Source organism: Octopus sinensis, linkage group LG1 (assembly GCF_006345805.1).
Source record: "Octopus sinensis linkage group LG1, ASM634580v1, whole genome shotgun sequence".
Classification (NCBI taxonomy): domain Eukaryota; kingdom Metazoa; phylum Mollusca; class Cephalopoda; order Octopoda; family Octopodidae; genus Octopus; species Octopus sinensis.
Genome location: NC_042997.1, coordinates 193,264,058 through 193,278,971, shown reverse-complemented (window position 1 = coordinate 193,278,971; position 14,914 = coordinate 193,264,058). Strand labels below are relative to the sequence as shown.

General features: G+C 38.5%; 1 protein-coding gene across 2 annotated transcripts in view; it reads left to right on the top strand.

The window, feature by feature from the left end:
- Positions 1 to 14,914, top strand: part of LOC115210380 (polycomb protein suz12-A) — a 114,358-nt gene that overhangs the window by 68,922 nt on the left and 30,522 nt on the right. For both annotated transcript variants that reach the window (XM_029778954.2, XM_029778963.2), the window contains exons 5-9: positions 4,075 to 4,127; positions 7,119 to 7,186; positions 8,223 to 8,469; positions 11,194 to 11,402; positions 12,741 to 12,966. In XM_029778954.2, coding sequence (XP_029634814.1) covers positions 4,075 to 4,127; positions 7,119 to 7,186; positions 8,223 to 8,469; positions 11,194 to 11,402; positions 12,741 to 12,966 — 803 coding nt within the window. The remainder of the gene's footprint in view (positions 1 to 4,074; positions 4,128 to 7,118; positions 7,187 to 8,222; positions 8,470 to 11,193; positions 11,403 to 12,740; positions 12,967 to 14,914) is intronic.

Genomic DNA, 14,914 nt, shown 5'->3' with positions numbered 1-14,914 from the left:
GACCCCAGGACTTTTTTTGTAAGCATATCGGTCTCTTTTGCCGAACCGCTAAGTTACATGGACGTAAACACACCAGCATCAGTTGTCAAGAGATGTTGGGGGGGACAAACACAGATACACAAATATATAAACACACACACACACACATATATATATATACATATATACGATGGGCTTTCAGTTTCCGTCGGTCTGAGGCTATAGTAGAAGACACTTGCCCAAGGTGCCATGCAGTGGGACTGAGCCCAGAACCATGTGGTTGGTTAGCAAGCTACTTACCACATAGCCACTTTTTACACCTATATTTCACAAAGTAAAACATGATTTATGGCTCTATAACACAAAACTTTATTTTCCCATCGACTTCTCTGTTGTGTGACCATCACTGAATATGGAAATTAATGGGAAAAATGTTTTACTCTTATAGAACTCCACATCATAGCAAAATATTTTATAACCTCGACACCTCTATAATATGGAGGTTGCCTGTATCGCTATTCTTTCAATACCTACATTAATACTATGTTTGATGTTCAAGGAGTCTCAACAGTTTTTACTTGTTCATTCATCATTTTAATGTCTGCATTTCCATGCTTGCATGGGTCAGACAAAGTTTACTGAAGAAGATTTTCTATGGCCAGGTGTCATTCCTGTTGCTAACCCTCACCTGTTTCCAAGCAAAATAATTCCGTATGGCCAGGTGTCATTCCTGTTGCTAACCCTCATCTGTTTACAAGCAAAATAATTCCGTATGGCCAGGTGTCATTCCTGTTGCTAACCCTCACCTGTTTCCAAGCAAAATAATTCTGTATGGCCAGGTGTCATTCCTGTTGCTAACCCTCACCTGTTTCCAAGCAAAATAATTCCGTATGGCCAGGTGTCATTCCTGTTGCTAACCCTCACCTGTTTCCAAGCAAAATAATTCTGTATGGCCAGGTGTCATTCCTGTTGCTAACCCTCACCTGTTTACAAGCAAAATAATTCCGTATGGCCAGGTGTCATTCCTGTTGCTAACCCTCACCTGTTTACAAGCAAAATAATTCCGTATGGCCAGGTGCCATTCCTGTTGCTAACTCTCACCTGTTTCCAAGCAAAATAATTCCGTATGGCCAGGTGTCATTCCTGTTGCTAACCCTCATCTGTTTCCAAGCAAAATAATTCTGTATGGCCAGGTGCCATTCCTGTTGCTAACTCTCACCTGTTTCCAAGCAAAATAATTCCCTATGGCCAGACACTTTTCTCATGTAAATGAATGGCATTGCCTCTATGACAGCAACTCCTTTACAACTGTCACGTGATGTCAAGACAAAAAAATGCATGCATGCATACACAATGAGCTTCTTTCAGTCTACCAAATCCGTCAGCACTTGCTCAAGGTGCAACACCATGGCACTGAATCAGAGTCTATGTGATTAAGAAACGTACATCTTAATCACATGGCTACACCTGACCTTTGTATGAATGAATAAATAATCTTCGGTTAATGAAATATTGAGAGAGATAATTTTTGGGGGACAGCTTTACAATAATGTTTGACAACATCTGGTTTGCATTTTGAAAGAGAGAAATCTGTTTAGAGAAACTTGAGTGCTACATTGAACAAATTAAATGCAATGTAGAGGCTCTTCTGTCAGTGCTTGACCGAGATTATTGTCTTCAGAGATTTTAAGTATTTATAAACTGTGGAACATACAAATAGTATTTCTGGATTGAAAAATCTGAAAGGTGATGCAGTTGTAATCAGTCTGAGACCTGATGAATGAGACATGGGCTGGTTGCAAAAATTCAAAGTTAAAAAAGGCAATAGATTCCAATCTGTGCAAGCATGGAAGGGCATCCAGGCATAAAAAACAAAAAACAAAAAAAGAATGCTAAAGCAGACCTTGCTGGTGCTGATGCCACATAAAAAGCATCAAGTCTGTTCTATAAAGTGGTTGGCATTAGGAAGGGTATCCAGCTGTAAAATCCATACCAAATCAGACAGTGGAGCTTAGTGTCGGCCTCTGGCTCACCAGCTGCTGTCAAACCATCCAACCCATGCCAGTATGGAAAAGAGACATTAAATGATGATCACCTGCACACACTCTCATGGACTTTCCTACCCTTTCACCCTGTCCAATCCTCTGGGCCACTTCCCTTATATTCATCTTTCTGTAACTTGTAGGGATGCCTTGACACCTCTTTACCATAATATCTCTCTTTTTTCCAACTGGGGTAGCCATGTATTTTCTCTACTACAAGACACCTGTTTCTGTCCTTCTATTCATACTTTAACCTCACGTCACCTGACAGAAAGCCACTGCACCCAACTCAGTTGAGGTGGGGGTCTTGTCTCTGAGTTATTTGGGGACCTCACTAGTACCAGTACCAAGAGGGAGGAAAAAAAAGACATCCTGTACACCGAAGCAATTGATGTTAGGAAGGGTATCAAGCCGTAGAAACCATTTCTAGACCTTCATGATTACTTTCAAGATGAAGTGATAATTGGTCGTGTTAATGCCATTTTATAGAAGGTAAGAGCATAGAGTACTTTGCTAATGATCGAATTACTACTGGACTCCTAGTCCACATAATTCCATAAGGGAGCATAGGGCTGGCTTGGTTTTCCTTATGTGTATATACTCTTCCCTGAATGGGATACTGGTTCATTGAACGACTATTCATTTTTATCAGCTGAGTGGGCTGGAGCAACATTAAATTAAGTGTTTTGCTCAAGGACATGATGTATTGCCTGGTCCAGGAATTGAAACCACAATCTTATGATCATGAGTCTAACATCCTAACCACTAAGACAAGCACCTCCTCATTAAAGTGTCATGTAATTAATCATGTAATTTGGTAGAGACATTAGTTGACAAGAAAACTGTCTTATATACTTCCCCATTATTAGAAGATTAAGAAACCCAACATAATGTAAAAATATTTGTTCATAAATTTTAGAATTATAAGCATGGCTATGATTAAGAAGTTTGCTTTGCTGCCATGTGGTTTTAGGTTCAATCCCATTGCATGGCACCTTCAAAAGAATTGGCCAACTAGATTCTATAGTACAAGTGAAATTTGGTAGATACAAACAGTTTATTTATTTATGCGCCCTTTTCAAGCCTAGCCAGGCTCATGGGCCTGGTTTCTGTGGCGTATGTGTTCCCCCTAGCTGGACGGGACACTAGTCCATCACAGTGTTACTCAAGAAACAGGAAGAGAGAGTGAGAGAAAGTTGGGACGAAAGAGTACAACAGGGGTCACCACCACCCACTGCCGGAGCCTCGTGGACCCTTAGGTGTTTTTGCTCAATAAACACACATAACGCCCGGTCTGGGAATCGAAACCGCAATCCTCCGACTGTGAGTCTGCTGCACTAAACACTGGGCCATTGCGCCTCCACAGATGGAAACAGTACATAAGCCTTTCGTACATGTGTGTGAGTGAATGTTTATATTTATGTTCTGTGATGTAGCAGTTCAGCAAATGGAGATAAGTGAAGTAAGTACCAGATTTAAAAGCCAGGTTCTAGAAGTGATACGTTCCAGTAAACCTTTGAAGGTGATGCCCTATCAAGGAGACCATCCAGTGATTGAAACCTGTGAGAGAATAACATAAACAAGGAATTAGATGACAGACAGATTGATTTATTCGACTATTATTATAGATTTATGTGTAATACATTCAAAGAAAAAAGAATAAAACTTCCTTACTAGAAATAGATTTGACCAACCATTGTACTATGGAGATATCGGCTATCTTACATTTGGATTATGCTTATAAATATTCATCTCTTTACTATTTCTTTCTTTGCATATGCACATGCAGACTGTATAGATTTTCTTTAACATAACATGCTATTTAGATTATACTATATTTTTACCTTCATTTTTATAAGGCGGCGAGCTCTCGGGGTCGATGTGATCGACTTAATCCCTTTGTCTGTCCTTGTTTGTCCCCTCTGTGTTTAGCCCCTTGTGGGTAGTAAAGAAATATATATTTTTACCTTCATTTTTATGAGGTGGGGGGCTAATGTTGTGTAGCTTGTTGAAATAGCCTTGTTAGTAATGCCACGTCTTGTTAAACTTTCAGGTACAAATCAGAATTTATGAATATTGAGTTCTCAGGCTTTTTTGATAAACAAGGTAAGATTTGATGTAACTTATTATATGTCTCTTATAAATAATTTTCATATATTTTCTTGTAGTTGATTATGCAGTCAAGTCACAATAATGACTTTTTCTCAATGACTTAAAAGAGAGAGGTTTTTTTTTTTTTTTTTTTTTTTTTTGAGTAGTTTGTTGCTGGTGTCTCTGGGTTTTGTGAAAGGATTTCATCCTAGCTAGACAAGATAACAAAATACTCAATCATGCTATGACTCTGCTGTTTATTGCTAAAGTCAATAACTTCATATCAGAGCTAATGGCTAAGCTAAGCCAGTCAGAGATAAGTCCTCATTACTCCGCTGATGGCCAGTTAGAAATTATCTGTAGGTCAGCAGGTGTGTATCCTATTGACATTGTCAGCTGCCATAATAGTTAACTGGAGTCATTTTTTTTTTTTCTTTCTTTTCTTTTGGATGTAGTTTACTGTTGCAGTAAAATGCTTCTATTTATTTCCTTTTTAAAAATCAATTTGTATAATCATATGTTAAAAATATTGGATCTATTTTTCTGTTCTCAGAAATATAGTACAGTTTTATTGTAAAAGCAACTTCGGAGATTGTGTACTTTCTATGCTTAAATTTCAGGTGCGTCTTTTCACCGCTTTTCCTTTTTCAGACTGCGATGCATTGAATTTAATCTTGGCTTATATAGTCTCTGTAGAGTTAAAATCTTCTTTGGGTGTCTGGGTTTTAGTAGAGTAGTGATTAGGTTGTAGGATGAGTTGTGATAGAGAAGTGTTTTGGAGGAATTTTTATTGATTAAATTGTTAGAGGTTGTATATTATATTTCAGTTCTTATAAAGTATCTCTTTTGATGAGGGCTCAAATTTAAGGCAACCACTTTCCCTTATCCCAAGTGCATGTGTAAGATAACAAGCCATGCAAAAAAAAAAAAAAAAAAATCACCAGGTTTCATATTCTGTTGGATTTTTTAAAAACCAATGATATTCATTTCCTCACCAAATCTCATTATGTCAGTTCATTATTTGTTATTTCTGTTAAGTACTGATTCTAAAAAATTCCAACTGATGGTTTTTCTAAATTTTGATAAAATAAGTCGTGCTCACAATCACGAATTGGTGAGTTTGATTCCTGGACCGGTCTATGTGTTGTGATCTTGAGTAACACACTTTCTTTCACGTTGCCCCAGTTCACTCATCTGTAGAAATGAGTTGCGATATCATTGGTATGAAGCTATATTGACCTTTTTGGCAGTGAGCTGGCAGACACGTTAGCGCGCCGGGCGAAATGCTTAGCGGTATTTCGTCTGTCATTACGTTCTGAGTTCAAATTCCGCCAAGGTCGACTTTGCCTTTCATCCTTTCGGGGTCGATAAATAAAGTACCAGTTTCGCACTGAGGTCGATGTAATCGACTTAATCCCTTTGTCCTTGTTTGTCCTTTCTATGTTTAACCCCCTATGGGCAATACAGAAATATATATTTATCTTTCCCTTAGACAACATCGGTGGCTTGGAAAGAGGAGACTGATATGCATGGACGACTGCTGATCTTCCATAAACAACCTTACCTGAACTTGCCCCTTGGAGGGGAACTTATTAGGTGCAATCCCATAGTCATTCTTGACCAAAGAGTCTTTACCCTTTAATATGCAAAAGTCTAGCCCTTGGATGTCCATTGAAATAGTTAAATTTCTACAACACAAAATATTTTAACAACTTTTTATACAATTTCTAATAATATTTAAGTATGAAAATATAACAGAATTTTTTTAAACATTGAATAACTATGGGGATCCATAAGTTTTTGTTGAACAGGGAACCATGATTGGCTTTTGATAAAACAGACCTGTGGCAGAATGGTTGTTGGTTGAATGGATCACTTGGGTGACTCATGAAATACTAGCACATAGGTGGTAGGGGGTATTAATACTTGTTCTTATATTCAGTTAGAATAAAAACAATTTTATATTAATGATCGGCTGCTCTGTACTTTTGTAGAGTACAAATTTATTTTTCTTAAACAAGAATATTATTGACAGTAAATTTGAAATTTTGGCCAGCTAAGCCATCTTCAGACTGCGATGCATTGAATTTAATCTTGGCTTTATATAGTCTCTGTAGAGTTAAAATATTTTTGGGTGTCTGGGTTTTAGTAGAGTAGTGATTAGGTTGTAGGATGGGTTGTAATAGAGAAGTGTTTTGGAGAAATTTTTATTGATTAAATTATATATATATATTTATTGTTATTGTTTAGAATTTGTTCATATCTGTAGAATTTTATAAGCTGTTCGACGATGGTTTAGCTGGGTGAAAGTCAGTAACATTCTTGTTTAAGAATTATATCAATGTATGTATATGTATAAATGGGACTATTTAACTTGATGTACCGTAAATCCTTGAGTATAATCTGCACTTTTTACCCAAAATTTAAAGGTCAAAATCCCTAGTGCCTACTATATATGAGGTTAAAAATGAAAAATATTTTCTAAGCAATGTCCGAGTCTCTATTTGCTGTCCGGCAATGTTTATTCAGACACATTTTGTGATCGGCATGAAAATACCTTAAGCTAAGCCTGAAAGCAATCAAGTCTTAAAAGAATCATCCATAACTTGCAGTAAGCAACATTTATTAAAATAAAAGTATTCAGAACACAGAATAACACATAACAAAAACAATTTGCAAACATATTTACATTCCCATATAACAGTTAAGAACATCACCATTATTGTATTATGCATGCGCGGAAGTGTTTGTTCGATTAGGTGTTGCTGGCTTAATTACACACGGCTCACATTAGAGAAGTGATGTATATTATACACAAGGTTTAGGTTTTTCAGAAGTACAGCCACCTAAAAATCCCCTGCGTATTATACTTGAGGATTTACGGTAATTGCTTGTCGGTAATTATTCTATAAAATTGGAAATTTCCTGCCAAAAGCTTAATTTTCATGTATGAGATGCCTTTATAAGAGATCCATTAATATTTTATCACTGTGATTTTAATTTCAGCTTCTTCAGATGTCGAAACTGTTGAAGTAGAAGTTTTGTTGCTAAAAATTTGTCATAAAAAACGAAAGGTATTATTTATATTTTTACGATTATATTTGTTCATTTGTGTTATTGTTGTTGTTAATCATCATCATCATTTTCTTCTGTAAATATATTTCCATTTTTGCCTCTCAGGCTAGGGTGTTAATTGCAATTTATTTTTTATGAAACTCATGCTAATCATCACGCGAGTAGTATTAGCATTGAACTTCATTGAATATCTCAAAAATTGGGGAAATAATCTTAGAAAAATAATCCTGTTTGATCAACTTCGGATACAATTAATGTTAGACATGGTTGTGGTAGGAAGTTTGCTTTGTAACTCTATGGTACTGGGTTTAATCTTGAGCAAAAAGTGAAAATTGGCAAACAGAAAGCATGTCGTGGTAAGTAGCTTGCTTACCAACCACATGGTCCCGGGTTCAGTTCCACTGCGTGGCACCTTGGGCAAGTGTCTTCTACTGTAGCCTAGGGCTGATCAAAGCCTTGTGAATGGATTTGGTAGATGGAAACTGAAAGAAGCCCGTTGTATATGTGTTTGTTTGTGTGTGTGTGTGTATGTTTGTGTGTCTGTGTTTGTCCCCGACAACATTGCTTGACAACCGATGCTGGTGTGTTTACGTCCCCGTAACTTAGCTATTCAGCAAAAGAGACCGATACAATAAGTATTAGTCTTCCAAAGAATAAGTCCTGGGGTCGATTTGCTCAACTAGAAGGTGATGCTCCAGCATGGCCACAGTCAAATGACTGAAACAAGTAAAATAGTAATAAAGCTGTTATCCCTATTTATATAACCATCTTCCAAATTTCAACAGGGTTAACCTGGATTAAAATGGGTTAATGAACAATTATGCTGTAATCTGAAAGAGAAGCGTAGTACAAAATATGAAGTACGTTTTCAGTAAAGCATTGTTAAAGAGAGAAGATATCTCAGCTGTAAAGTATACTATTACGAGTAACTTGAATTCTTTACTTTCCCTGTACACTTTTTATAGTAAACATGATAATTCAAGTGCTTATGTGATTGGTACACTTTTTATATTTTATTTGGTTTTATTTCTGTAGGATGTGACCTCTCCTGTAAAACAAACTAAGCTTGGCAAAGTTGAAGTGCCTCTGAATCCACACAATTTGGACTCATCTATACAACCTGCTGCCAACAATTCAGAACCCATATCCATTTCTCATGAACAATTCCACCATAACAACGGACATGCCGTCAAGTCTTACGTTCTGGTGTTGCGGGTCCGGTGTCCTGTAAAGAGATATCTCTCTAATGGATTGTGTAATGGAGACATTTTAGATGGACCAGGTGAGTGTTGGACACATCTCTTCATTCATTATATTCTGTTGCAGCGAGTTGTGAGGAACATGTGGTTAGCTACACAGTCATATGAACTCATCACCATCATCATCATTGTTTAATGTCCGCTTTCCATGCTAGCATGGGTTGGACGATTTTGACTGAGGGCCGGCGAACCAGATGGCTGCACCAGGCTCCAATCTTGATCTGGCAGAGTTTCTACAGCTGGATGCCCTTCCTAACGCCAACTGCTCCGAGAATGTAGTGGGTGCTTTTTATGTGCCACTGGCACGAGGCCAGTCAGGCAATACTGGCAACGACTTCGCTCGAATCTTTTTACACATGCCACCAGCACAGGTGCCAGTAAGGCGACGCTGGTAACGATCACGCTCAAATGGTGCTTTTTACGTGCTACCGACACGGAAGCCAGTTAGCCGCTCTGGCAAAGATCATGCTCAGATGGTTCTCTTGGCACTCTACTAGCACGGGCACAAGTGCCAGTAAGGCGACGCTGGTAACGATCACACTCTAATGGTGCCTTTTATGTGCCACTGGCACAGAAGCCAGTTAGCTGCTCTGTCATCGATCACACTCGTATGGTGCTCTTTGCACCCCGCTAGCACAGATGCCAGTCATCGAATTTGATTTTGAATTATTTTAAGGTCTGAGTTATGATTGTATGTAGTGTAACAATGACTGGGGTAATAATCATTTCTTTATATGTAGGATAAACACTCAACTGGGTTGCAAAAATTTCACAAATTGATCTTAGGTAACCAGTTAGTTTTGACTTACTTCTGTCTGGATTTAAAATAAACTCCTGTCAGTTAACTCATAAAGAACTGGGATTTGCATTTACATAGCATGAACTGCTGAGCAAATTTTATGAAAAGGAGACTACCATGCACACATAAAAAACAAAAAATAGTTAAAATATCTTCTTCGTATATAATGGTGGCAAGTTCTACATCATCTGAAAAGTCATTAGTTGAACTATTAGTCCTCTTGCATTCTGGTGAGTATCGGAGTGTTTGAGTGACATTAGACCTCAACAAACGCTCATAAATTAAATGCATCTATCTGGGCCACAATCGTGGACTGTCATACTTTGTGTGTTAAATGGTTAGTGTTATGTTGCGAAGACTTGTGGCTTCATGATTAGGGTATTTGGCTTGTTAGGTCTTGAGTTTGATTCCTGGTGACGTGTTGTGTCTTTGAGCAAGACACTCTATTTAATGTTGCTCCAGTTCACTCAGCTGGCAAAAGTGAATTGTTTCTGTAATTCAAAGGGCCAGCCTTGTCACATTGTGTCTTGCTGAATTTCCCAGAGAACTATGTTAAAGATGCGTGTGTCTGCAGAGTGCTCAGCCATTTGCACATTAATTTCTTGAGCAGGCTGTACTGTTGATTGGATCAACTCGAACTCTCATTGCCATAACCAACCGAGTGCCAGTGTTATTATGAAGAGTGTTTGTAAAATCACCAACTCCAATTTTTATCTTGATTGGACACATACACACATATGCATGCACATATACAAGTGAGTGGAGAAATAGAAGAAAGTAGTGCTCAACGTAATTGGTTGGAGTGATGTATATTTAATAACAGGGTAACTTGTCCCTGACATAAAATTTTATGATGTGGCTGTGATCTCTGCTCATAACACTTTGAATAATGTGGAGTTGAATCAACCTGTTATATCAAATCATCTGTTCAGGGAGACCCTTAAAAAGTTGAGTGAAGCTTTGGATTCTGTAACAATGAAGTATCAATATAGCCAAATCGGATCTTTTCGCTTTGACCAGCAGATTTTTAAAATAATAACACTTTTAAACTTCGTATACTGGTAGAATGTATTTATAAAACATCTTTTTCGCTTGGCTTTCTTGAGAAAATTCTGTAGTTTGTAAGCTTTTGTTCTTTAATTTCTTGCATTTCAGCAAAACGAAAAGATCCACCAAATCTGCTACTAGATAAGAACCAGTTTATTATAGGTTACATTTTCAATTGGTATAATTTGCAAGTCATTTAGAACTAAGCATCTTGCACACAGGTACCACAAAATTCCTGCAGCAGATGTAAGCCTAGGGTTTAACACTTTATTCATTTAGCAACGTGACATCTAAGAATATGTGAATGAAATTATCTGTTCGTATATTGTATTAAGTTATTAAACAAAACTTGTTTGAGAAAGAAGCTATGTGAGTTCTGCTAAGTGCAGTATGTTTTCTTTTTTTCTTTTTTTTTTCCTGCCTTTAACCCTCCAACGAGGAGTATAGGCCACTTATAGTTGAATTCCATGTCGCATAATTTTTCGCTTCTGTACTTATACTCTGCCATGAATGTCCCCCTTTCTCTAGTTCCTTTTGTGTTGATCTACGCCACGAGTTCTTAGGCCTACCTCTCTTTCTATATCCATCCGGTTTCCACGGTTTTCGCTACATTTGGTGTTTCTTTTCTAATTGTGCTCCTAATCCACTTCCACGGTTTCTTAAATATTTGCTCCCTAAGCCATAGCTCCATATTGCTTATGTGTTTGGGCCATCTGATTTTAAGTATACTACGCAAGCATCTGTTGATGAATGATTGTATTTGCTTATTTGACTTAACTGTTGTTCGCCAAGTCTCAGCCCAATACAATAACACCGCTTTTACATTAGTGTTAAAAATTTTATTTTGTTCTTTTTTATTAAATGGAAATTTTATGTGAACTTTGATTTGAAATCGTTTCAGATGAGCCTCCACACAAAAGGAGAAAAAACGGAAAGATGTCTCCATTTGAAGAAGATGTAGTTTTGTATGGTTCTGAGCTGGCCATCTATGACAAACACAAACGGTGTCAGATGACTGACGGTGATTATGAACTCTCTCTACAGGATCTTGGTTCAAAAATCTCTCCAAAGAAAAATGCAGCAAACTGGGAGACAATAGTGGATGGTAAGGTAAGTGAATTGATGGCCAACAGTGCTTTCTGCTCTGATTATATTATGGTAATATATTCAGTCAGATGTGCAGAGTTAACTAAGAAGGGGTGGGGAGAATCCAATTTATGTGAGCAAGCACCCTGATCCAAAACTTCGCCCATTAAAACTTGTGAACGCTTAGGCGAGCTCCAGGGCTTTCTTGCGGTTTAAACATCATTATTACCCTGGCAAACAATCTGGTTTTATAACTGCAGTAATGTACAAATGTCTGGAAAGCAAACAGTGAATGAGTCAGATACATGCTTGCATGTGTATGGAGGGTAAAAAATCAGGTGTAGATTTGGTGAATCTCAGGAAGCATGGAAGTTTTGAAGGATGCAGTGCTCCGACAACTAACAACTGATGCCAGGAGTCTGTTCCATACTTCAGCAACTCTTAGCGTGAAAAAATGTTTATGAAAGTCATTGGAGCTGTGTTGTTTTCTGACTTTGTAAACATGTCCACGGGTGTTAGACAGGTGGAGTTTGAAAAGGTGCTCAGAGTTATTATTTGTAATAATACTGGTGCTGGTGTGTTTACATCCTCATAACTTAGCATTTCAGTACCAGGCTTTAGATTAAAATTCTTCAAGGTAGGTGCCCCAGCGTGGCCAGTCTAATGACCGAAACAAGTAAAAGATAATAGTAATTAAGATTAATTAAGAGTAATTAGGATTAATTGTCCCAACATTTTCTCTTACTAAGTATTCAGTGTACTTATTCTTCAGGTCTGTTTCCTTATAGGCGTAGGAGTGGCTGTGTGGTAAGTAGCTTGCTTACCAACCACATGGTTTCGGGTTCAGTCCCACTGCGTGGTACCTTGGGCAAGTGTCTTCTATAGCCTCAGGCCAACCAAAGCCTTGCGGATTTGGTAGACGGAAACTGAAAGAAGCCCATAATATATATGTGTGTGTGTATTTGTCCCCCCAACATCGCTTGACAACCGATGCTGGTGTGTTTACGTCCCCGTAACTTGGCAGTTCAGCAAAAAGAGACTGATAGAATAAGTACTAGGCTTTCAAAGAATAAGTCCTGGGGTCGATTTGCTCGACTAAAAGGCAGTGCTCCAGCATGGCCATAAATGACTGAAACATGTAAAAGAGTAAAGAGTGTATGATCAATGATATAAGGATTTGTATTATCAGCAGTAACTTCCTTTCACATTATTGTTATGTATTTCTAAATGTTAGACTGGAGCCTGGTGCAGCCTTCTGGCTTCCCAGAACCCCGGTCGAACCGTCCAACCCATGCTAGCATGGAGAACGGACGTTAAACGATGATGATGATGATGATGATGTATGTTTTTGTTATTTTCCAGGCTATTGGCCCATTTGAAGTATTCAGCAAATGTCCAACACTAAAATTTTCTCTAAACTGGACTCAGCACAGTAATAGCAACAACAATAGCTGCAACACGTGTGCCAACAGTCAGAATCGACTTGTGAAAGATCCTTGTTTGGAAAACACTCTAACTCCACATGAATTCCATAACAACTACAATCACCATTATCATCCTAACCATGTGATACATTATGATGACTCAGGTTGGTAGATAAGATCTGTATTTTTTTAATCTGATAGTTTTTTTTTTTTCATTACTATTTAAGTAATTGATTTGTTGGTTGATTGACTGATTAGCAAGACCCATCATCATCATCATCATCATTGTTTAACGTCTGTTTTCCCTGGTAGCATGGGTTGGACGATTTGACTGAGGTCTGGTGAACCAGATGGCTGCACCGAGCTCCAGTCTTGATCTGGCAGAGTTTCTACAGCTGGATGCCCTTCCTAATGCCAACCACTCCGAGAGTGTTGTAGGTGCTTCTATGTGCTACCGGCATGAGGGCCAGTCAGGCAGTACTGGCAATGGCCACACTCAAATGGTGTTTTTTACGTGCCACCTGCACAGGGGCCAGTCCATGGAAAATTTTGTCCAATTATGTTAAGCCAGCTTGGGGGCCAACTTGAGATTTTCTATACAGCTCTAGTGGAGGGATTGAATGTAGCATCGCAAGCTTTTCAGTTTTGCAGTACATCTACTTCTCTCTGTGAGTTGTACATGCTATGGTGCCTATTTGCAGCTCAGTGAACTGAGTCGCCGAGAGCAAAGCATGTTTTAAAGATTGACACAGCTGAGTGCCAATTTTGTCATAGCATATGCCCACTCTTCAGATGATAATGCAGAACTCTTAACAACTTTATCATGTATGACTTGATGTGATTCTTCTAATTTCTAAAACTACCTTGGTAATGCTTACCCATGAAGAGTACTGGTGCTGGTATCACATAAAATGCACTCAGTACATTCTGTAAAGAGGTTGGCATTAGGAAATCAAACCAGCTGTAAAAATCAAACCAAAACATACTATGAAACCTGCTGTGGCTCCTGGCCTTGCCAGCCCCTGTCAAACCGTCCAACCCATGCCAGCATGGAAATATGACGATGAATATGGAACTGTGTCTAAGGGACTCACAAAAGTTCATAAGTCCAGTGCTTGGCTCCAATTTATTGCATTAAGCAGATTATTTATTTCTGTATAGTAGGTATATTTATTTCAAGCAAAGTTCCCAGATCTGATGCATGTTCCCTATCATCGTCACTGTCACTGCCGCCGTTTAATATCCGTTTTCCATGTTGGCATGGGTTCAACAGTTTAACTTGGGGCTGGCAAGCCAGGAGGCCATGCCAGGCTCCAATCTGATCTGGCAAGGTTTTTACAGCTGAATGCCCTACCTAACGCCAACCACTCTGAGAGTGTAGTGGGTACTTTTTACATGCTGCTGGCACAGGGGTGGGTCTGGCATCAACCACGTTCAGATAGTGCGTTTTACGAGCCAGTCAGGCGGCACTGGCATCGACCCATGCTTGAATGCTGCTTATTACATACTACCAGCATGAGTGTCAGTCAGGTGGCACTGGCATTGGCCACAACTACAGTTTCCATTTTTGATTTATACTTAACTGACATAGTGAAATTATTGTAGCAATATGAACCCGTGACCCCATGAACTGGTTGTCCTCTGCTTTAGATATTCACTCATCTATTTTGCTTGATCTTTTAACATGTGTATGCATTTTATAATGTAAAGGTTTCATCAAATATGATTGAATTTGCATTTCTAGAAGTTAATATCTAGTCTGATTTGTGTAGTTGTCTCCCTTAATGTCTATTAACTCAAATATTTACATACAGTTTTAAGTGTATATATTTTTTTTTTACTATGATTAATAATAATAGGCACAGAAGTGGCTGTGTGGTAAGTAGTTTGCTTACCAACCACATGGTTCCAGGTTCAGTCCCACTGCATCACACCTTGGGCAAGTGTCGTCTACTGTTGCCTCGGGCCGACCAAAGCCTTGTGAGTGGATTTGGTAGATGGAAACTGAAAGAACCTCGTTGTATCATCATCATCATCATCATCGTTTAACGTCCGTTTTCCGCGCTAGCACGGGTTGGACGGTTTGACCGGGGTCTGGGGAGCAGGGACTGC